General features: G+C 37.8%; 1 protein-coding gene across 1 annotated transcript in view; it reads right to left on the reverse strand.

The window, feature by feature from the left end:
* Window positions 1-1,342: 1,342 nt before the first annotated feature.
* The window catches only part of LOC131143489 (DNA gyrase subunit B, chloroplastic/mitochondrial-like), a 108,487-nt gene continuing 87,163 nt past the window's right edge, over window positions 1,343-22,666 (reverse strand). Inside the window, exons 16-21 of the mRNA XM_058091825.1 lie at window positions 3,837-3,950; window positions 3,645-3,761; window positions 3,467-3,520; window positions 3,278-3,383; window positions 2,394-2,524; window positions 1,343-1,904 (exon numbers count right to left, since the gene is read on the reverse strand). Of these exons, the coding sequence (XP_057947808.1) occupies window positions 1,836-1,904; window positions 2,394-2,524; window positions 3,278-3,383; window positions 3,467-3,520; window positions 3,645-3,761; window positions 3,837-3,950 (591 nt within the window). The 3' untranslated portion in view covers window positions 1,343-1,835. The remainder of the gene's footprint in view (window positions 1,905-2,393; window positions 2,525-3,277; window positions 3,384-3,466; window positions 3,521-3,644; window positions 3,762-3,836; window positions 3,951-22,666) is intronic.

Consider the following 22,666-nt stretch of genomic DNA (forward strand, 5'->3'; position numbering starts at 1 on the left):
AAGGTATTAGTCATTAAACTCGGTCACATGCATAAACTTTTATACAAATTTCTTTTCTCTGAAGTATATCCAAAACATTAATGTCAATCCAGGGGAACTTTGTATAGATTTCCTTTCCTTGAACTCTCCCAAGTAAAAAACATTCTTCCATGACTTTGCATTCTTGTGTTACATTTTTAAAAATTAGGAAAGACCTATATAGTAGGGGTGTACAAAATTTACCGAAAAACTAAAAACCGGACCGAAACCGAACCGTTTGAAGCTTCGGTTCGGTTTTTCGGTTTCGATTTTGAATTTATAAAAAACAGATTTTCAGTTTCACTCAAAAACCGAACTGTAAAAACCGAAAACCGATTATAATTTTAAAATAATTATTTTTATCTTGTGGAATATATTATTTTTTTAATTTGAATTATTGTCTTGTACTTTCTCAGGGAGGGGGGAAGGATTTTATATAGGAGGCATGAGATTCATGCCTCCCAATTTTGGCCATGTGGGATGACTGGATGAATGCTATACTGCTATGGAAGAAGACTGAAGCCTGAAGAGATGCTCAATCCTCCTGGCTCCTGGTCTTGAAATCCTGGTAAGTGGTAACCTGCGAATGCCATGCCCTCCGACGCTCACGGCCACACCAATGCCGAGTCGCCCAAACCTTCCGTCCTCGACTCCTCATAGCACCTCGCCACCTCCCGCTTCCTCCCAAGTCCCACCCCATGCTGATGCAGCGACGCTCACGCCCACGCCAATCGCCAACACCCACATCTCCACGCCGACGTAGTCACACACAGGCACACAACAACGCAGCTCACGCCCACTGGTGCGAAATGTGTTTCTAGTCTTCTAATCGTCCCACATCGGTTGGAAATGGGAAGAAAAAAATTTCCCCACCCTATTTATTGAAGTTGAATTTGCTCATCCCCTTCCGTGTTGGGCTTTGCAGTCAAAGCCTTGGTCCAGTTAAAATGATATAGGAGGCTGTGGGTTGTGGCCTGGCTTTAAATAATGTTTTTTTTTTTTTGTTTTGTTAGTTTAAAATTTGGTAAAACTGAATTAACCGAACCGAACCATAAAATAAACGGTTTGGTTTGGTTTTAAACCGACGATATACGGTTCGGTTGCGGTTAAGTAGTTTTAAAAACCGAGAGGTTCGGTTCGGTTGACGATTTTGGCAATAACCGAACCATGTACACCCCTACTGTATAATAAGAAAAATTTTGATTTGGTTGAGTTTAGAGAAGCTCTTTCAAAGGTATGTTTGGATTAAGGGATTTGTAGTTATGTTAATAATGACAAAGAAGAAGAAGGGGATTAATAATAATAGTAATACTAATAATAAGAATAGGTAAAAACAGATTTTTTGAAACTTAACAAGTCAAATAATCCTGCACTCAAATTCTCAGGTAATTTCCCTTAGGGCAAGATCATGTTCCCCAACATTATACAACTAGACTAATTTACAATGCTCTTAAATACCTTCTATGTTTGGATAACCTTTGGATTTGGATGAGTAATACAAAATTGCATTAAGATTTGTTCAAATTTGTCTAAATCCAAATCCAAGATCCAAAATACATGCATTCGTGTATGGCAACAAGCTGAAGGATATGCAAGTACAGATTCACAGAATCAAAAATGAAACATAATATTCACCTTTAGAATCTGAAGGCAGTTGGGCCAACCAGAAAGAAGAGTCGTTGCCTCAATAAATGATATGGAGCATTTGAAATCACAGCAATAGGTGGATGTATCCAAGAAGCTTGTGCTTTACCAAGGAACACTATATAAACAAGCCTCCACAAGGTAAAAAATTATCCATTCCTGCATCGAGTCCTTCATATATCCAATTGATCGAGGTTGATTGTGCTTGCAGAGTTCCGTATTAGTTCCTTCCGGCCATCAACCTAGAGGAAGGACAAATGGCATGATTTATGTTAATATAGAAACTAACACAATGACAAGCATCATGAAAACAAACACTGAAACACAGATGCAGGCAACATTCTGCGAGGACAATTCACTAGCACAAGAGAAGTCTATTGACTTTGATTTTTCAATAAATGCGCGCACACAAATGATTAGCTTGGGCATTTGGCAGGGCAAGGGCCCTTGCAAACAAGAAGTACAATACAAAAGGCTAGTTCATCTGATCAGCTTATCCTTAGCATTTGTGGATAAAGAAGACAAGACTCTTCCAAGGGGAATGTTTCCGAAGGCTTTGAAACAGTGAAGAGTCATTGTAGTGGTGTAAAAGTTTGCAGACTCAGCTGCCCAAAATAAAGAAAAAATGCCTAAAATGTAATAAGCAGTTCTAGACAAAAGCAACAACAAAACTGCACATTTATGTTGTCATAATATGGCTCAAACATGCTAGATATGTATGATCTATTTACCCGGGCACCCATAAGGGAGGAAAACACAACATTAGCCTCTGCTACATCCTCAACCACCAACTGTTTTAGCATCCTGCGCTCTGGATCCAATGTTGTTTCCCATAATTGTAAAGGCATCATCTCTCCCAAGCCTGTATCCACCATCAAACAGAAAAAATAAAATTTTAACAATTTCTATTACAAATATGTACTAAGTTCAGTTTTCAGTAAAAAATCAACCAGCGGATAGCCTATACTAATGAAACCAACAATTAACATGATATATTCTTAGCAAATATAGAATGGGACATAACAGACAGGGATTAGAAACTTGTTAACCATCTTGTTAAGTTTGCCAACCCTTGAATTCACCACAACACACTAATAGGTGGAAGAATATAACTATCACGTCACATTTAAACACATTGTATGCCTGTTGAAGGATGCTCCAAATTGATGGGTTGCACCAACTGCATTGAATGGAAGCCATAAAAAATATGCCTAAAGTATGTACATACAGTAGATGCCAAAATGAACGAGCTTTTTGCTAGATATGGAGTGCTCATTTCGAGTGACAAAAAAGCATCAAATGATATTTGAGCAAGCGGATTCCATGGAATCTAAGACACAGTTAGATAGTACAAATTATTGAAAAACATATAAATAACACCTAAAAAAAATATAAAAAGAAAAGGTAGAATCGTAGAATGATGTTTTATTCATGATTTTACTCATTAGGAACTTATCCCCAAAAACAACGTGCAAGTGTCATAGCGACAGCAAGGAAAATGTAATGCAAACTCCAAACACTAGCATTCAGATTCAGCATGTACATAGGCTGCCACATTGCAATTATCTGAGGAAATTGACAAGGTATCAGATATAAGAACATTCGTTTGTCTAACCTTTAAACCTCTGAATGTTGAATGATGCATTCGGAGGGAAGGAACTCCGTAACTGCTTAAGTTCAACCTCATTATGACAATAGTATGCTTGCTTGCCCCTCTCAACCTGGCATTTCAGAAAAGGTAAATTCTATTGTAATGCAAGTACTCTGAAAAAATCATTTGAACCAATTGAAGCTGAACGCAAACCTTGTAGAGAGGTGGAACACCAACATAAATGCAACCTTCATCAAATAGAGCTCTCTGCAAGCGTGAAAATGCCATGAACTTACGATCATTCTACATCATTAAACATCTGGAAAATTTTGCTGTTTTTCTATTTATCAATTCATAGTACTAATTCAAAGAAAAATTCTCAGTTATCTACCTGATATCTAAAGAAAAATGTCAACAGCAGAGTTCGGATGTGAGCACCATCAACATCAGCGTCAGTCAAGATGATGATCTTATGATAACGAAGAGCCTCCTTCTTAAAATCCTCTCCCTGAAAGCAGGAAGAATCAAACATTAAATAAGCCAAGCAGCTCACAAGAAGGAAAATAGCAAAAACGAACTTAACCTTTACTCCTAGTCCCAAAGCAAGAATAAGATTTTGAATTTCCTCATTCTTGTACATGGCTGCCTCGTCCTTCCTTTCAACATTTAAAATCTTTCCCCTCAAAGGAAGAACGGCCTGCACCAACAAATTTCAGTAATCAATAATTTTATACAGAGCCAGAATACATTCATTGTTATCATAGTTGGAGATTGTTAATGGTTATTTTACTCATTTAGCAATATTAGTAAGTGCTATGTCAGTGTGAATTAGTAAGGGTATTATGGTCATTGGCATATACTTGAATTTATTATAAATAGAGGGAGCGGCCTATCCCTGTGATTAGGTCTTCCATTTTTTGCTAATATCTTTAACATGGTATCAGAGCAAGATCCAACCTAAACCCTATGGCCAAACCAAACCCTAAACCCAATCATCCTATATAATCCTGCCATCACAGGAGGATCAACAACACCTCTATAGCCTAGGAACTAGTCCAAGGATTGCCAGAAAACTCAGCAGTTGCCAGAAAACAACCTGGCTATTGCTGCCCTTCTTAGAACCATAAGAATCCTTCCATATTTCACAAAAAAAAAAAAAACCCTCATAGGTTGTCACAGTACCCTCCTATCTATAGGCTTGTGAAATATCATTTCCTTGTGCTATCAAATGTATCTTTCTCGACTATTCCTATACTGAAAAGGGATATTGATGTTATAGCCCTGCTGTACATCAATTCCTTGTCTCTATTGATATCACCTTTTTTTCGAGATTTGTTGACCTTGACGAGTCCCTTCCTTTGCCTAGCCTTCAAAATATTAACCTATTCACTGCCCAATCTTCCTACATATTTGTCTAGTTTGAGTCCTTCTCATCACTGGGATTGCCCCAAGTTGCAGGTGTATGCACAGTGACTCAAGGGAGGAGAGACTCCTCTAGCTTCCACTTTTACACCTTTAGTTCCCTCGTTAGATGATCCTATTTCCCAAGACGTTGACCTTCCTATTGCTGATTGAAGAGGTAAACACACTTGTGCCCAACATCGAATCTCTAATTTTGTTTCTTACGATTTTTTGCAACACTTATATTATTGTTTTGTTAGTACTCTTATCTTTTGTTGCTCTTGCAATATCTATTTCTGAAGCCCTGTCCCATTTTGACAAGAGAATTGCAGTGATTGAATAGATGCATGCACTATAGGATAATGATACTAGGGAGTTGGTATCACTACCACTTGCTTAGCTTGTGGTTGGTTCACGCTGATTGTATATGTGAAGGTCAATCCAGATGGTTCTATGGCTTGATTGAAGGCTCATTTTGTTGCTAAGGGATATACTTAGGTGTATGGCTTGGATTATTCAGACAAATTTTCCATGGTTGCCAAACTTGCCTAAATATGTCTGTTCATCTCCTCAGCCACCACATACCATCAGCCTTTGCATTAGTTAGATCTGAAAAATGCTTTCCTATGTGTTGATCTTCAGGAGGAGGTCTATATGGAGCAGCCACCTAGATTTGTTGCTCAAGGAGAGCCAGACTTAGTGTGTCATCTTAAGAAATCATTATATGGTTTAAAACAATCTCCTAGAGCATGGCTTGGTAAATTCAGTATTGTACTACTTGAGTTTGGCCTCCAACGTTGTGCAGTAGATCACTCTGTATTTTATTGTCTTCGACAATATTTTGCTTATTGTGTATTTAGATGACATTGTGATTACTGGGGATGATGATCAAGGTATACAATGCCTAAAGCTTTTCCTACAGACTAAGGATTTGGGACCATTAAGTAATTTTTAGAAGTATCAAGATCTTGTATGGGAATCGTCTTATCACAGAGGGAGTATGTTCTTGATCTTTTAGATGAGATTGAGCTATTGAGATCCAAACCTGTTGATACCGCCATGGAACCAAAGTTACCCAACAGTAAATTAGTGCTAGAAATAGGTGATTTGTTGCCTAACCGAAGACATTACCGCAGACTTGTTGGGAAGTTAAATTAACACACAATCACAGGATTGGAAGTGTTGTCAGTCATTTTCTTGATTATCCGAGATCAAGTCACTAGGATGTAGTTATTTGCATCTTGAGATATCACAAAGATGTACCTAGGAGAGGTCTTTTATATCAAGATCACGATCATATCATACTTGGGAATATATAGATGCAAATTGGGTTGGGTCAATTTTTGACAAAAAATCCATAATTGGGTATTGTATGTTTGTTGGTGGTAATTTGGTTTCTTGGAAGAGTAAGAAACAAACTATGGTAGTCAGGTCAAGTGTTGAGTCAAAGTATAGGTCCATGGCTCATGCTACATGTGAACTTGTTTGGTTGAAGAACATGTTAGAACTGAGTTTTCCACATTATCAATCTATGGAGTTAATGTGTAATAACAAAAAATCACCTCCCAATCTTTCATGAGCGGACAAAACACATTGAAGTTGATTGCTACTTTGTTCGGAAGAAATTTGAGCAAAAGCTCATTACAATCACTTATGTGAAGTCTAATTTGCAACTTGTTGATTTATTCACCAAAGGCTTTGGGGATGCTCGTGTTAAATTCATTTGTAACGAGCTAGGAGCAGATGATACATATGCTCCAGCTTGATAGGGAGTGTTAATGGTTATTTTGGTCATTTAGCATTATTAATATGTACTAGTGTTATGTTGGTAAGTGTGAGTTAGTAAGGATATTATGATAATTGGCATGTACTTGACATTTATTGTAAGTAGAGGGAGAGACCTACCGTTGTGATCAGATTTTCATTTTTACCTAATATCTTTAACAAAGATATCATTATCATTGTTGAAGTATTAATGAATTATTTCCAAAACTAAAGCATATAACAATTTACCCTTAATCAAATTTAGAAAGTCATTACTTTTTCCAACCACAAGATCTAGTCCACCATGAAATATGTAATATGCAAAGGAATTAGTTTATGAAGTGTGGCATTGCAATGGAATAAAGGGAAACCAACTTTGTTAATGGTTATTTGGTCATACAACATTACTAGTATGTGTTAAGAGTTAGGTTAGTCAGCGTGAGCTAGTAAGGGTATTATGGTCATTGGTTTGTACTTGACATATATTATAAATAGAGGGAGAGACCTACCATTGACGTTAGGTCTACCATTTTACCCAATTACTTGACATGGTATTAGAGTTGATTACCAGGAGGTGTTGGGTTCTAGTCTTGCTACCTGCATTTATCGTGTGATGTTTAAAAATTATTGTACACCCTGTGATGGGTGTTATTTATTGTTTGTTTATCTCTCCACGTGCTATCAGGCTGCACTTGCGCGGGAGTGTTAAAGCTTGATAGACATTGTTGACCTACAACCTAATAGGTTAAGCTTTTAGGTAAAGCGGTAATTTAACATGGTATTAGAGCTGGTTACTAGGGGGTCTTGGGTTCTTGTCTCATTGCCCGCAGTTACTGTGATGTTTAAAAAAATTATTGTGCTCCGTATCATGGGTGTTATTTATTGTGTGTTTATCTCTTTACATGCTGTTGGGCTGCACATGCGAGGGAGTGTTGAAGCTTTATATACATTGTTGGCACACAACCTAATAGCTTAAGCTATTATAGAAGCTCATTACAATCACTCATGTGAAGTCTGATTTTCAGCTTGCTGATTTATTCACCAAAGCCCCAGAAGGAGCTTGTGTGAAATTCATTTGTAACAAGCGAGGAGCATGTGATATGCATGATCCAGCTTGAGGGGGAGTGTTAATGATTATTTGGTCATTTAGCATTATTAGTATGCGTTAAGTTAGTAAGGGTATCATAGTTGGTATTGCACTTAACATATATTGTAAATAGAGGGAAAGGCCTGTCGTTGATGTTTGATCTTCCATTTTACCCAATTATTCAACAATTTTGTTGCAAAGCTTCCTCATTTTAGTGGTGCTAGAGGATCAACATCTACATGTGAAATCACTGCAAATGGAACATCTTGTTGGTCACCTAATGTAATGAACAATGAGTTCACAGTGTATTTGTAATGTCATTTTATAGAAAGCAACCTCAAAGAATGTGTCTTCAAATTTTTCCATGAGCAAAGCAAGGACTACATGTACCCCCTAGTTTGAAAAACAGAGACATACCTATTTTTTATTTTTAATAAAAGAAGAATTTCACTAATAGAGTAAGAATATACAGCTAGGAGAATAAGATATCTCCTTAACATAGTATGGAAAATCCAGATAGAAAACACAAAGAAACAACCTGAAAACTACAAAACAAAAGAGAGAAAAACCAAGTAGTACTCAGAGAATGCCATTATCACTCCTACAGCTGTTGTCATGCCAAAACCAGTACCATCTATTCAACACTCCAAAGCCAAAGACTCAAACCATAAACCAACAAAATGCTGGTAATAGAACATTGGTTTTCTCATATTAGAATCGCCAACACCTATTTGCCAAAAACTTCACAATAATCAAATATTATGCCGATGAACATTAATCATATGACAAAAGAGCCTCAAACATAAAGATACAGACTAGATAACTTGGGGGTAATGATGAAGCACCTTATGAAACAACAACATTTCATCAGCAGATAACCAACTAAGATTTATTGTGCAAAACACAAAGGTATACCACAGGGTTTGTATCTTTATGTGCAAATATATTAGACGAATGACATTAAAAACAAAACAGCAAAAGTTACAAACAGTAATGCTGGCAAGAACATCACTATCACCATGAAAACATCTTTGATAAGGATCCAAGCTACACAGACTACCAAGTGTGTTGGAGAGTGTGTCAAGGAGAGGAAACTGCCCACTCTCAGATTTGGACAGAGACAACTAGGTTCAGAAAATGGGGGTGAAGTGTCAAAGATATGCCTTCAAAACCCTACGAAACACATCGCGCGGATTTCTTTAACATTTCCTTCCTTATCCAAAAGATGCAGCTGTTTCTTAATTGTTCTGTTTCTCCGTATTCAAGGCGCGTCAAGTTGTCCATGTATCAGAGATGATAACACCTTTATTCATGCATACATATAACATAAATAAACAACATGGAAACAAAAACTGGCAAGATTTTCTATCTGACACTGTAAAATGAATTTTGTTTAATTGTCCTACAGTATGATACTGTTTGAAGTTATAAAATGAATTTTGTTTAATTGTTCGACATTAGGTTATTTGATTCTTTGTTTCATGTGATATATTGATGCATAAAACATTTGATGCATAAATGCTTATTCCAGTTACTTGGGATAATAAGCTCACAGGTGTGATGGATGAGCCAATAGGGTTGTATTCTGTGTCAGCCTTGTTAGATGTAAAAGCTAAAAGTCAGTGGAGGGCTGGCGCTCTACTTCGGTTTATGGGCCTAACTGTCTAAGGCTTAGGGGTTTTGAGGTGTTTATGACTCTGTGGTTTATCTTCTCTTTATTGGTGTCTAGAGGTAGACTTTACTGTTATTCGATCTATGGGACTAATTGTCCAATGCTTAGGGGTTTTTGTGGAACTGATTGTGGTTTATGGTTTATGTTCCTCTTAATGGTGTCTAGAGGAAGATCTTAATATTATTCACTCCTCCAATGAGCAGTTTTGGAGGAAAAAGGGGGGGGAGGTTCTAGGATTACATTCAGTATGAGGGGGGTTTGATTCTTTTATTTGTGTGTGATTTGAGAGATATCCTCCTTTTATTGTGTAGTTTACTTGGTTGACTGCTGGTGGTTGGTATGTTGCTACATAAACTGATAGATTTTTGTTCCCCATATAATACAGGGATGTTTTCCCAAAACTCAGCAGGTACTCTCCAGAGTGGTTTCAAACCATCGTTGCCTAGTGCTTAAGTCTAACCTGCTGAGACGAGACCCTATCCTTTTTGGTTCAAGAACATGTGGTTGACTCTAATATGATTTTCATAGTTGGTTAAGGAGTGATGGGGTCACTGTGTTGTAACCATGGTCTTAAATTTGCATGACGAACTTTCCATCGAAATTTCCGCTTTCCATCACCCTTGAAATCAAAATGGTAGTCGATTTACATCTTACGTAATTTCCATTGAAATTTTAATGAATCATCTGAAATTTACTGAAATCTAAAAAATTTTAGCGGTAGTGAAATTTCTCTCTTAATTTATCTTATTTTTCCTATTGAAACAAAAGATTATTTTAAGGGCTTTTGAAACTATATGAAAAATTAAACTTAAAACAACATTTTATTTAGCCATTCATAACTAATTATCTTTACTTGTATAATAAATAATAATTAATTTATGAATTTCATTTATATTAACCGTATATGTTTAATACAACTATATTACAAATATGTTTAATACACAAGTTATATTACACCTTCTACACTGTTAACGGAAATAATTCAGGCAATTAGGCAGTAAATAATGCTGACACTGAAAATCTGGCAGCATTTAAGTGCTGAAAATCAGGCAAAAACTATGTAAATCTCTTCTATATAATGAAAGCAAACCTGATGGAAAGGGTATTCAGACCAAAATTAACATGGTATCAGAGCCCCTCTTCTGATTCCATTGTTTTGGTCTTAATCACTGGGTGCGATTCTCATCGCTGTTTTTTTTTTTTCCCCTTTCTCTCAGTTTCAGCAAGTTCTTTCTTACTTTTCGTGGGCGTCAGCCTTCTCTGTCGTGTCCACTTTGGTGGTTTTGAGTTTTGTTTGGGGCTGCCGGAATTTTTTTTAGTTGCGCACGCTGTCCTTCGTTGCAGCCTACTAATCTTGGTGTTTTTTTGCGTGGTGGCTGCGCATTTTGTGGCTGTCAGCAGTTTCGACGACTCCTGGTATGATTGACGAAGGTGCTGTTTTTCTTCCTATGCTGTGTCGTTTTTCACACAGGGCAGGTATTTTGAGTTAGGCTTCCATGTTCGATCCCTTTTTTCTTTTTCCCTGCTGGGCTTTTGTAATCTGGTTGTCTATGGACCTCTTATTATTTGGATTTGGACCTAATTTGAGTTAGACTTGCTGTTTATTTGGTTGACTGCTTGAGCTTATTTTTTTTTATTGCCTTTCATCATGTCTATTGAAAAGACTATTGTTCAATTTACTGGAAATAATTTCTCTGTTGACTTTATGAGTCCTATCCTGTTTTGATTATGACAAATCCAAAGTATCTCACTTTTACATCTAGTGCTTGAACAGATTTCCTATTAGAAGGCACGTAGAGTCAAGGTGCGATCAATGCCATGACGAGCTAAAAGTGTACTTCAAACCAGCATATGGCATGGCAATCAAAAGAGCAAAAAGAGAATGAAGATGTTTTCTATGTTATATTGTAATTGCATTTAATTTTAGGTCTGTAATAATGCATTCATGCATGATGGGATTGACAGCTCAAAGAAAGACCATAGACTGACCTTAGGTCCCAAAACCTTTCATGAAAATTCCCCAAACTAAAATAACATGCTCATACATATAGGGGTGCATGTTTTAAGGACAAATCTTTGGATTTCACCCAATTCAATCGATTGAACCTTTCCAGTTCAAATCAACTCAGTTGACCGACCTTGCCTTGAGGGCAAATTTGTAATCTTATCTAGGCTCAGTCGACCGACCTGATTTACTCTTGAAATGACTAGTCCACCAGCCATGATCTCTTAGAAAATTTTAATGCACAGTCAACCGAACAAAATGAATTGAATTGAGCCTCAGTCGACCGAACTCATGAAGGCTTGGAAATCGCCTTCGGCTCGGCCGACCAATACCTTGCTCAGTTGACCGAGCCTCACTGAAAATTTGAAATTTACACGGGTCAGCCGACCGGTGCCTTGGTCACCCAATCGACTTTCTTTGAATGACTTAAATTTTCGTGTGGTCGGTGTCAGTTGACCGACCCTCTCAGATTGTCAAATTTTTCCAGTGCTAAACATGATTATTTTTGTCATTAAACATTTCTAGAATTCCCACCGTGTCCCTAACGATTATAATTTTTGGGGAGTCTATATATACTCCATTCCAAAATGTGATTAGCACTTTTGATTAGCAAAGAAATTTTCTCAAAATTTTGTGTGCTATACTTGCTATTCACTCACATACAAGCATTCATCTAACTCTCTTTTATATATTTGTTTGCACATTCTTTTAGAAAGAGAGCAATATACTTATCTTCTTCATTTGCATATTGATTGCAACTTGAAGCTAGATTGAGTACACATTTTCGTGAGCATTACACATTCATTTCAAAGCTTAAAACTCTCACTCATTCTTGCATTGTTGAAAAATCGATTTTTAGAGAGTAAGCTTAAGTTCTTCCATAATATTTCATTCATAAATATTTCTTGGGAAGACTCTCTTTTCCTTGTGAATCTTTGCATACTAATTGCAAGATTCAAAGGCTTGCATTGTGTTTTTGTTGGAAAAATATTTTGGCAAGCAAAACCCTAATATCTCTTTCACCTCATATTTGAAAGATATTTTTGAGATATTGCTTGAGTTATTAAAGATCTTTTGATAATACTTTTAGTGAACATTATATCTTGAATCAAAGATCATACTCTCACACACTTATATAATATATATATATATATATATATATATATATAGAGTTATAATATAAACTACAAAATCTCTATTGAACTTAATCTCCCATCATACTAGAGTGTATTTGAGCTTCATTGTTGTACACATTGCTTATTGTAGAAGCACCTCACTTGTACACAAAGTTTTATCATTGTTGTATTCCTAGCGTGTGATCGTCGAAAGAAGAAGGCACTAACCTGTAAGGTGCACCGGTGTGGCTCAAGCCCAGTTAGGTGAGCTAGGAAGCACCGTCCTATAAGGTGTAGGTTGTGGCTCAGCCTCGTAATTGAGTTGGGGAGTGTCCACCCCGTAAAGAGAGGTTGTAAACGGCGTCACTCCGTCTGTTAAGTGAGCATTTAATGAATCCTCTTGCTGGTGAGTTTGAGGTGGGGACGTAGGCACTGTTTGCCGAACCTCGATAAAAACCCTGTGTCACTCTTTACATTCCAGCACTTGCTTGCTTATTTTACTTGTTGATATTACTGCTTGCATACTTAACAGTTAATTTGAGTTTGATTGGGAAATACTGACATTGTTATATTTGCTTTGCTTATATTGACGTTCATATATAATTGTTGGCTTTGTGATTGGATTAGAAAGACCCTAGGTTGGGAAATACTGATCTTGATTTTAGTTTGACCTAGATTTTTTTAAAAATATCCAATTCACCCCCCCTCTTGGGATTACACCAAAAATCACATTCTCTACGTGGGAATTCCAATTTAAAATGTTCTTAAAAGGGAACGAATTATCAAATCATATTGATAGTTCTGCTCAAGTTCCCACTGATGGAAAGGGATTTGCACAATGGGAGGTCAAGGATGCTAAGGTGATCACTTGGCTTTTGGGGACGATTGAGTCTCACCTTATGACCGATCTTCATTGTTTTACTACGGCTCAGGCTACGTGGGATTATCTCCACCATATTTACCTCCTAGATCATAGTGTTTGGAAGTTCCAATTGGAGTTGGAAATGAGTAATTACAGTCAAGGTAATTTATCTAATGAACAATTTTATTTTGGTTTTATTAATCTTTGGAGTGAGTATTCTACTATTGTTCATGCTAAGGCTCCCACTACCGCAAATGTGGCTTTTCAAGCGGTTCATGCTGAGAGAACGCAATCCTCTTTTGATGAAACTCCGACCCGAATTTGAGCCTGTTCGAGCCAATTTATTGAACTGTAATTGGTTCCTTGTGTGGATATTTGTTTGGGAGATTTATTGTGTGAAGAACAACGGTTATCCACTCAGATGGGTATGACTTCTGAGAAGGTATTTTCTGAGGCTGTAAATGTAGCATATGTTGCACAAGGGAGAGGGAGGAACAAGTAGTAGTGTTTCAGTTGCAAGGAGTTTGGTCATATTGCTCGTAACTATCCTAAGAAATTTTGTAACTATTGCAAGAAAGAATGCCATATCATCAAACACAGTCAAGTGTGGCCTCAAAATAGCCAATCCCAATTTTTTCAAGCTGCTGTTCAGTTCTCTTCTTCTTCTTCTACATCACCCACAGTAAGCTTTGACTCGTCTGTTCTCACACTGGCAAGTGTCCAATAGATGATTTTTTCTGCTTTTACGGACTTAGGCCTACAAGGTACGGCTACTAACTCAACTTCTTGGATTGTTGATTCGGGCGCTTCTAATCATATGACTGGTAATATGACGGGCTTCCATGGTGTTCGCAAGTATAGAGGCACGCAAAATATTCAAATTGCTGATGGCAGTACTCTTCCAATTACAGTTGTTGGTAATTTGGGCTTTTCATTTCGCGATGTTTTTGTCTCTTCTAGATTGTCTACCAATTTGATTTATGTTGGACAACTGGTAGATCATAACTGTGATGTTCATTTTTCTCATGGTGGTTGTCTTGCGCAGAATCAGGTGTCGAGGACAGTGATCGCGAAAGGGCCTAAAGTGGGATGTTTATTTCCTTTACAGTTTTCTATTCCTAATGTTGTTTCTCTTGCTTGTACAGCTACTGCCAATAATAATGAACTCTGGCATAAGAAATTGGGTCATCCAAATTTTGTTGCCTTGGCACATCTTATGAAACATGGGTTTTTGGGCAATAAAGATTCCTTTTCTTCTTCTACTGTATCTTTTGATTGTGCTACTTGTCGTCTTGGTAAAAGTAAAACTTTACCTTTTCCTGCACATGGTAGTCGTGCTTCTAATGGCTTTGAGATTGTGCATACTGATGTTTGGGTTGTGAGTCCTATTATTTCTTATGGTCAGTTTCGTTATTTTGTGACATTTATTGATGATTATAGTCGATTCACTTGGATATATTTTCTCCACTCAAACGCTAACATGATTTTTGTCTTTTCAGACTTTTTTTCAGCAAAAGGGAATCAATTCCCAGCGTTCTTGTCCTTATAACCCTCAACAAAATGGAGTCACTGAGTGTAAGAATCGTCATCTCTTAGATGTTGTTTGTACTTTGTTGATTGATTCTTCTTTACCTTCTAAGTTTTGGGTAGAAGCTTTATCAACTGTTGTCTATTTGATCAATCATTTGCCTACTACCACTCTAAATTATAATTCTTCTCTATTTTTGATCATTTGGCATATCTGCTTAGTATCAACCCTTTCATACTTTTGGGTGTGTTTGTTTAGCTTGTCTACCACCTATTGAGCGTCACAAGCTTGCTGCCCAGTCTGTCATGTGTGCCTTTATGGGATATAGTCCTACTCAGAAAGGATTCTGATACTCTTATTACTATTCTTCTTGCTTTTGATGATGTGTCTTCTTCTATTGAGCAATTTAAACCAGGTGTGGTGTATCATCGACGTCCTCCTTCTTCAACGCCCCTTCCAGACACTGATACGTCATTTGATTATGCAATTCCTCGGCACTCCTCCCGGGTTACACATCCACCAGATAGGTATGGTTTTCCTCATACCTTGCTTACTGCAACTCTCGACACTGTTTCTGCTCCACGCTTATAAACCCAGGCAGCCACCCAAGCATGCTGGCAGCAGGCCATGCAAGAAGAAATCCAAGCTCTTCAAGATAATCACACTTGGGATCATGTGACTTGTCCCTCTAGTGTCAAACCTATTGGATGTAAATGGGTGTAGTCAGTCAAGTATCGGTTTGATGGGTCACTGGACAGATATAAGGCCGTCTCGGGGCTCTTGGGAACCGGCAGGAATATGGTACTAATTATGAAAAGACCTTTGCACCTGTTGCCAAATGATTACTGTGTGGATTATCTTAGCACTTGCTACGTCACAAGGGTGGTCTCTCTGACAGATGGATGTGAAGAATGCTTTTCTACATGGGGATTTGAAGGAAGAAATCTATGTCTCCACCTCCCAACACGTTTGCTAGGTTCCTTAAAGGTTTTTCGGCTACGCCAATCCTTGTATGGACTGAAACAAGCTCTGCATGCATGGTTTGATAAATTTTGCTCTACTCTGCTTGCTTCTCTTTTTCCTTCGCAATACTTCTGGAGGAATTGTATTGCTTCTGGTATATGTAGATGACATTGTAATTACCGGCTCTGATGCTAAGTTAATTAAACAATTACAACAGCATCTCAAAGCCCCTTTTCACATGAAATATCATGGTCGCCTGCAGTACTTTCTTGGCCTTGAGGTGGAGCTTACTCCAACTGGTATGTTGTTGTACCAGCACAAATACACGCAGGAAGTGATTTCATTGGCTAGTCACCAATGGAGTAATTCTGTTCTTACTCCATTGGAGGTAAATCTTAAGCTTCGTCAAGAGGAAGGCGAGTTTCTATCAGATCCATCCTTGTATCGACAGTTTGTTGGGAGTTTGAACTACTAAACGACTACTCGTCCTGATATTTCTTTTGCTGTGCAGCAAGTCAGTCAATTTATGCAGGCTCCCCGTCATCTTCATTTAGCCGTTGTTCGTCGCATTATCCGATATCTGAAGGGCACCTCTACACGCAGGTTGTTCTTTCCTAAGGAATCTTCCTTACAATTGGTGGGGTATGTTGATGCTGACTGGGTCGGATGTGCGGATGCGCGTCGCTCTGTTATTGGCTGGTGCATGTTCTTAGGCAATGCACTCATTTCTTGGAAGAGTAAGAAGCAAGACAAAGTTTCCAAGTCCTCCACTGAGTCTGAGTATCATGCTATGTCTTCCGCATGCTCTGAGATCACATGGCTTCATGGATTATTGGGTGAACTTGGTTTTTCTTAGCTTCGTTCCACTCCTCTTCATGCTGATAATACCAGTGCTATTCAGATCACCGCTAATCCTATCTTCCATGAGCGTAGAAAACATATCGAAGTCGACTGCCATTCCATAGGTGAATCCTTTGACAAACGAGTGATTACTCTTCCTCAAATTTCCACCGAACGTCAAACTGCAGACATATTCACTAAAGCTCTTTCTCGACACTGGCATCAGTTCTTGGTTGACAAATTGATGCTTCCTGATTTACCAGCATCAATTTGAGGGGAGATGTTAACCGAGATAATTCAGGCAATTAGGCAGTAAATAATACTGAAAATCTGGCAGCATTTAAGTGCTGAAAATCAGGCTACAACTATGTAAATATGTTCTATATAATGAAAGCAAACCTGATGGAAAGAGTATTCATACAAAAATTAACATACACAACATGATGTATTTAATTTATAATGTATTATTAGTCCTAATACTTACATTATTCTGTCGATTAACCACTTCTAAAATTTCATAAAAGAATTTAATTGTTTACTACTAATTTCCATAATTTTTTTCAATATCGAAATCAAAATTGACATAGATTTAAATTTAAGACCTTGATGTAACAGGGTGGGAGGGTCTTTGTTTCATGAATAGACTGAAGTAAAGGAAAACCCAAAAAGTGTGGCCATACTTTTGGAGCTTCAAAATTTTAGTAGAGATCGGAATTTAAGACCTTGAAGTAACAAGGTGGGAGGGTCTTTGTTTCAAGAGCAGGCTGAAGTAAAGGAAAACTTAAAAGGTGTGCAATGTGGAGGAGTTTGAAAAGAAGTTCTTATGAGAGAGGCTTGTTGGAGGCAGAAGACTAGCATGAAGTGGATTTAAAGATGGGGATTGTAATACGGGGCTTTTTCATAGTAGTTGAAGAAGGTGTCAACGCATCCTAGAATAGGACCCCCATTGACCCAGATGGCGCCCAAGTGATTAATGAAATGAGATTATGGGTGTTAAATGTATTCAATGAAGTCATCATAACTAGTTATTTGCCTAGGTGTGGTTAGATCAAGGTTTGAGAGTACGTTTATGCAAGTGGAAGATATCAGCCCCCCCTACACACTCATTCCACAAATGTACCTAATTAGCCTATGATTACCCTTTTGAACTCAATTAAAGAAGACTCTGGACTCTTTTAATATCGAACAGCCCCGCCATTAAAAAGAATGCTTTCACCTTGAGAATCTTGAAAGGACGCCATTGCCCCACTTCTAATTAAACATTTAACAAATCAAAAGAAGAAAATACAAACAACCATGCAAAACATAGAGAAATATAAAGAACATGCAAACTAATGTGCAAATCATGTAGAAAGGTAAATATTGTCTAATACAATCATCGACATAATCCAAGGTAATTAAAGTAGACAAATTGCCCCCTTGGAATTAGATAGGTGAGGTCTAAAATACTCCATCCTTGATTCTTCGGCTATTGTGATCTTTCAAACATGCATGTAAAAGGTGATACCATGATAGAACAATAAAGGGAGCAAAATGACACGCAAATGCATTTAAATCCAATTTAAAAGCTAGGACTATTTTTTTGAAATTCTATTTGAATTTTTGGACGACTTAGTTTTCTATAAAAATGATGCAAAATAATAGTGACCAGCAATAAGGAAAATGAAAACACATTTTTTGGGGCTTATCAAAAACTCACATACGCATATTTGTTCATGCTTATGCATATGCATGAACACTCACATACACATATGCATGCTCTCCATATATGACCATGCACACACAATCACCTAATTCCATGCAAGTCCATTTGCATGTATGCATGAAACACAATCACCTATTTCCATGCATGTCCATTTGCATGTATGCATCATTCATGCATACATGCAGTCATGCACACATACATGCATTCACATACCATTCATGCACAAAACACACATTCATGCAAACACATGCATGTGTATAAAAATTCCCCCACATGCATACACATGCATGCTTAAACACATATATGCACACACATTTTTACACATTCTTATATGCACATACAATCACATACATATGCACCACATCCTTGCATTTATGCATGCACATTAACACACTTGCATATGCACCACACATGCATTTCACTAAACATGTTCACATTCATATGCATACTCCTATGTTATCATGCATTCATGCAAAATCCCACATGCATCTACATGCACACATACTCTGCCATGCATGTTCACATTTATACACAAATAAGAACTCATGCTGTCGGCCATATGACCAAACACACATGCACTCTTGGACGCACATATGCATGCCATGCATCCCAGCACATATACACACTTTCTCATTTATACACACATATTCTCACATCCACAGTCGAGAGCAACACATACAGAGAGAGAGAGAGAGAAGATAATAACTCACAGTAGGGGCTGGTTTTTTGGTTTTGGGATTTCTAGGAACCAGTGAGGAACCAGGGACAGAGAGAGAGAGAGAGATCTAGCCAAGAGATTTCAAGGGTGGTTGAGCCTCCTCAAGCAGCTGAAAGGGTCCTTTGGAGGGTGTCCGGGTTGGGTATTGATAAAGAAGAAGAGAAAGAAGAAAATAAAAGAAAGGGTCAAAGATAGTAGGTGGGCGATTGGACAACACATTAAGATGGTGTGGCTGGATTTGAGCTGCCTCAGGCATGTGAGATTTCATGGAAGAGAGAGTGTTAGGGGAAGGACAAAAGTGGAAAAATGACGTTGGCATCAAAGGGAAAGGGGAAGGGTCAGAGGGGCTCACTGTTGCATGGGAGAGCACCATGCTGCAAATAATGGTGGATTTCCCACTAGAGTTGCAAAGGGGAGGTGACCAAATGGAGGCATGCACAGGCAAAGGGGAGAAGGAGACAAGGGACAAAACAACATTAACTGGCCCCTGAAAAATAATTTTTTCAACGTTTAAACCAATTAGTGAATGGAGCTGTTTTGGGCAAGGTGGATGTAATTGTGCACTTGCCTGCATGTGGGCTCCACATGCCGGCACGTCCCTACACACATGCTGTTTTTTATTTTCAAATAATCCAAGCTAGACATCTAGGGGTTCCGTGTGCATGCCCATGGGTTGCCATGCATAGGTGTGTACAGCCATGCACCAATTAATTAATTAATAATTAATTTTGCACCAATTGAAGAAAAACATAAATGGAGCCTAGGAAAAATACCCAAAAGTTATCAAAAAAATCCAAAGGCTAAAAATAGCCAAAAAAAACCTAAGATAGGGATTTTCTCAACTTTTGTGCAAAATTGTTGGAACCCCACCGGGCTATTCCGAACTATTTTGGACCATCCTAAACCAGCCGAAACCGCTAAAATAGCTAAAAGAAGAATGGAAAATGCCTTGAACGAAAAAAATTGGGTAGAGAGAGAGCACAATCAAGGCTCATAACGTCCTGATTTCTTGCGTGCAATGTCAAGATTATCCCAGTTAGAATTCAGTGCTAATAGGAGAAATTTTATTAAAGAACTAGAAAATGATACAGGTGAGGTGGCTAAGAAATAAAAACCCAAAGTTTATTGCAGAGATGATAGTGACTTTTATAGAGATTTATTTCAAGAAGAGGATGAGGGTAGAGCCATGATTGGGTGGTTGGATTGGTGTCAAATTGTCAAGGATAACTCTGCTTGGTTAGAAAGGTCTTACGATGACCTATTTTTCAGGACTGCCAGGACTTTTTGAAGGACGGTCTTTTAGAAGTGTTTAATAAACTTTTTTGATAATGATGTGGTTGGTAAGAGCATTAAATCCACTTTTCTTACCCTTCCACCTAAGAAGAATTGGGCCATTAGGGCCAGGGATTTTATCCCATTAACTTGGGGATAAGGTGTATATAAAATGCCCCCACCCATCACAAACAGGTTGGCTGACTTTGTGGAAGACGCTATTAAAATAAGGAGGAAAGGCACTGCATTGAGATAAGGTTTTAAAGAGGCATAGGATCATGTTTGGATACAGTTTCAGGAAGGGCAGGCTTTGGGATGAGATTGAGAAAGTGATTTAGTGGTCGTCTTTCTTTCTTTCTTCGTCTATTGTGAATGGAGAGCCTAAATCTTTGTTTAAAGCATCAAGGAGTGCCAAACAACGGGTCAGCTTTCTCCTTTTTTGTTGAACAATAGTTGTTGACTTTTTGAGTAGGATGATGGAGGGAGTAGCAGATAAAGGCTTAGTAGAGGGAATTAGGGTGGGCTGTGAGGATTCATCAATTTCACAATTGCAGTTTCTGGATGACACAATTCTTTTCTTATTGGATGATTGTGGACAATTTTTCTAATGTGATAACCATTATGCAAAATTTTAGGAAAGTAACCAAGATGAAAATTACCTTTTCAAAGAGTGTGATAGAAAGATATGGTTTGGGATCACATGCTCTCTCTCATTTTGCAAGGGTAGCAGGTCATTGTGTCTTGAGTTGATCTATTACTTAGGTGTTCCCTTAAGTGGTAATCATATTGCATCTTATTTTTGGGAAATCAGCAAGTGTGTCTAGAAGGCCAAATGGACGAAAAGGAACCCTTTTTACATTAGGGGGTTATATTACTCTCATTTAGGCTTGTATCACTTCCAAGTTCATTGTATTGTTTGTCGGTGTTTAAGGTTCATGTAAGGGTGGGTGGCTTCTAAGTTTAAGAAGTAGATGATGTAAAATATAATGTTAGGCATGGAGGATAGGGAAATAGGGGTGTTGTAAGTTGGAAGATACCAAGCAGGTCAAAGAAAAAGCGAGTGTTGATTCTTTAGGTAATTTGGGATCCAAAGGCATTTCCTCAGTGGGGAAGTGGTTATGGCAGTATCCTTTAGATATTGACTCTCTTTGGGAAAAGGTAATTCGTAGTAAAAATGGACTTCAAGAGAATGGGCAGGATGCTAAAGTTAAAGCTAATATTACTTAGGAATCTCCTTGGAAATTCGTTTTACATAGATATGCCATCTCTTTTTGCTTCATGTTCTTTGCAAGGTTTGTAATGAGGAGAAAATATGCTTTTGGGAGGATCATTGGCTTGGGGATGCTCTTTTAATACAAGCTTTGCCCTAACCTTTTCCATGGAGTTTGCGGAATATTGCATTCAGAGTTTTTGTAGGGAATTGAATTTTTCCTCCTTTGGATGACCTTTGTGGTGTTTGTTTTGGAAAGGAAGCAAGGAAAACTCTTTGGAGATGCACTGTTTTTGCAATAAGTTGGTGATTTTGAATGGAGAGGAAAGCTAGAATTTTCAAGGTTATAGTCACTTATCATATTTTGGTTACACAGAATGCTTTTTTCTTGCAAAGTTGCTCTGCGAATGGCTTTTTAGAGGCATCTCTTTAAGTAATATGCAGCCAGACTGGAATGTGCTACTTCATTGTGTTGTTTTGTGGAAAATTTTTCATTCCGTCTTGTTGTTTCCTTTAAGTGGTTGGAGGATGCCTTGTCCTCCATTTGGCATCTCACTTTTCCCAATTAAATTCATTGTTTATTACCAAAGGAAAAAAGGAAAAGAAGAAGGAAAAACCCACAACTTGAATACAGCTATTTTTTCCACTGATAGTAGCAATGTTACTGGAGAGGCAATAATGTTGTATTGATGATAGTATGGGCGCACTGCCAACAATACAGGAGCAGTAATGGTTACAGTCAACAATGGCAGAATTATACACTCCTATAATTGTATGTTGTCAAGAAAAGCGAAAAAGTGTGTCTCCAAATTCCATCAATCATCCAATTAAACTATCACACTAACGAAAAATGAGTTAGAAGCTTCACACACCACAGAACCACAAATTCATCACAAAATCCAGAAAATAATAATAATTGCTAAGGTCTTGGCTAATACACTCAAGCAGGAGATGCTGAGTGGAGTGGAGTTGTGGGACCTTTCTAAACTGATTTCATGGAGGAACACCAAATCCTTAATGTAGCTCTTACTGTTAACAAAATGGTGGACATCCTTTACAAGGTGGTAGCAAAAGGGTTTTTTCAGGATCAGAAATGGAGAAAGCTTATGACTATGTCTTGTGGAGTTTCCTATTGCTTATTATGTACAGGGGATGGGCTTCAGTCCTTACAGGAGGAGATGGACTGGAGGGCTTGTTTCATTGCTGAAGCTCTCCATATTTACTAATAATAGAGTTCCCTCTAGTTTCTCCAAATTTTTGAGAGGTTTAAG

This window comes from Malania oleifera, chromosome 11 (assembly GCF_029873635.1).
Source record: "Malania oleifera isolate guangnan ecotype guangnan chromosome 11, ASM2987363v1, whole genome shotgun sequence".
Taxonomy (NCBI): domain Eukaryota; kingdom Viridiplantae; phylum Streptophyta; class Magnoliopsida; order Santalales; family Ximeniaceae; genus Malania; species Malania oleifera.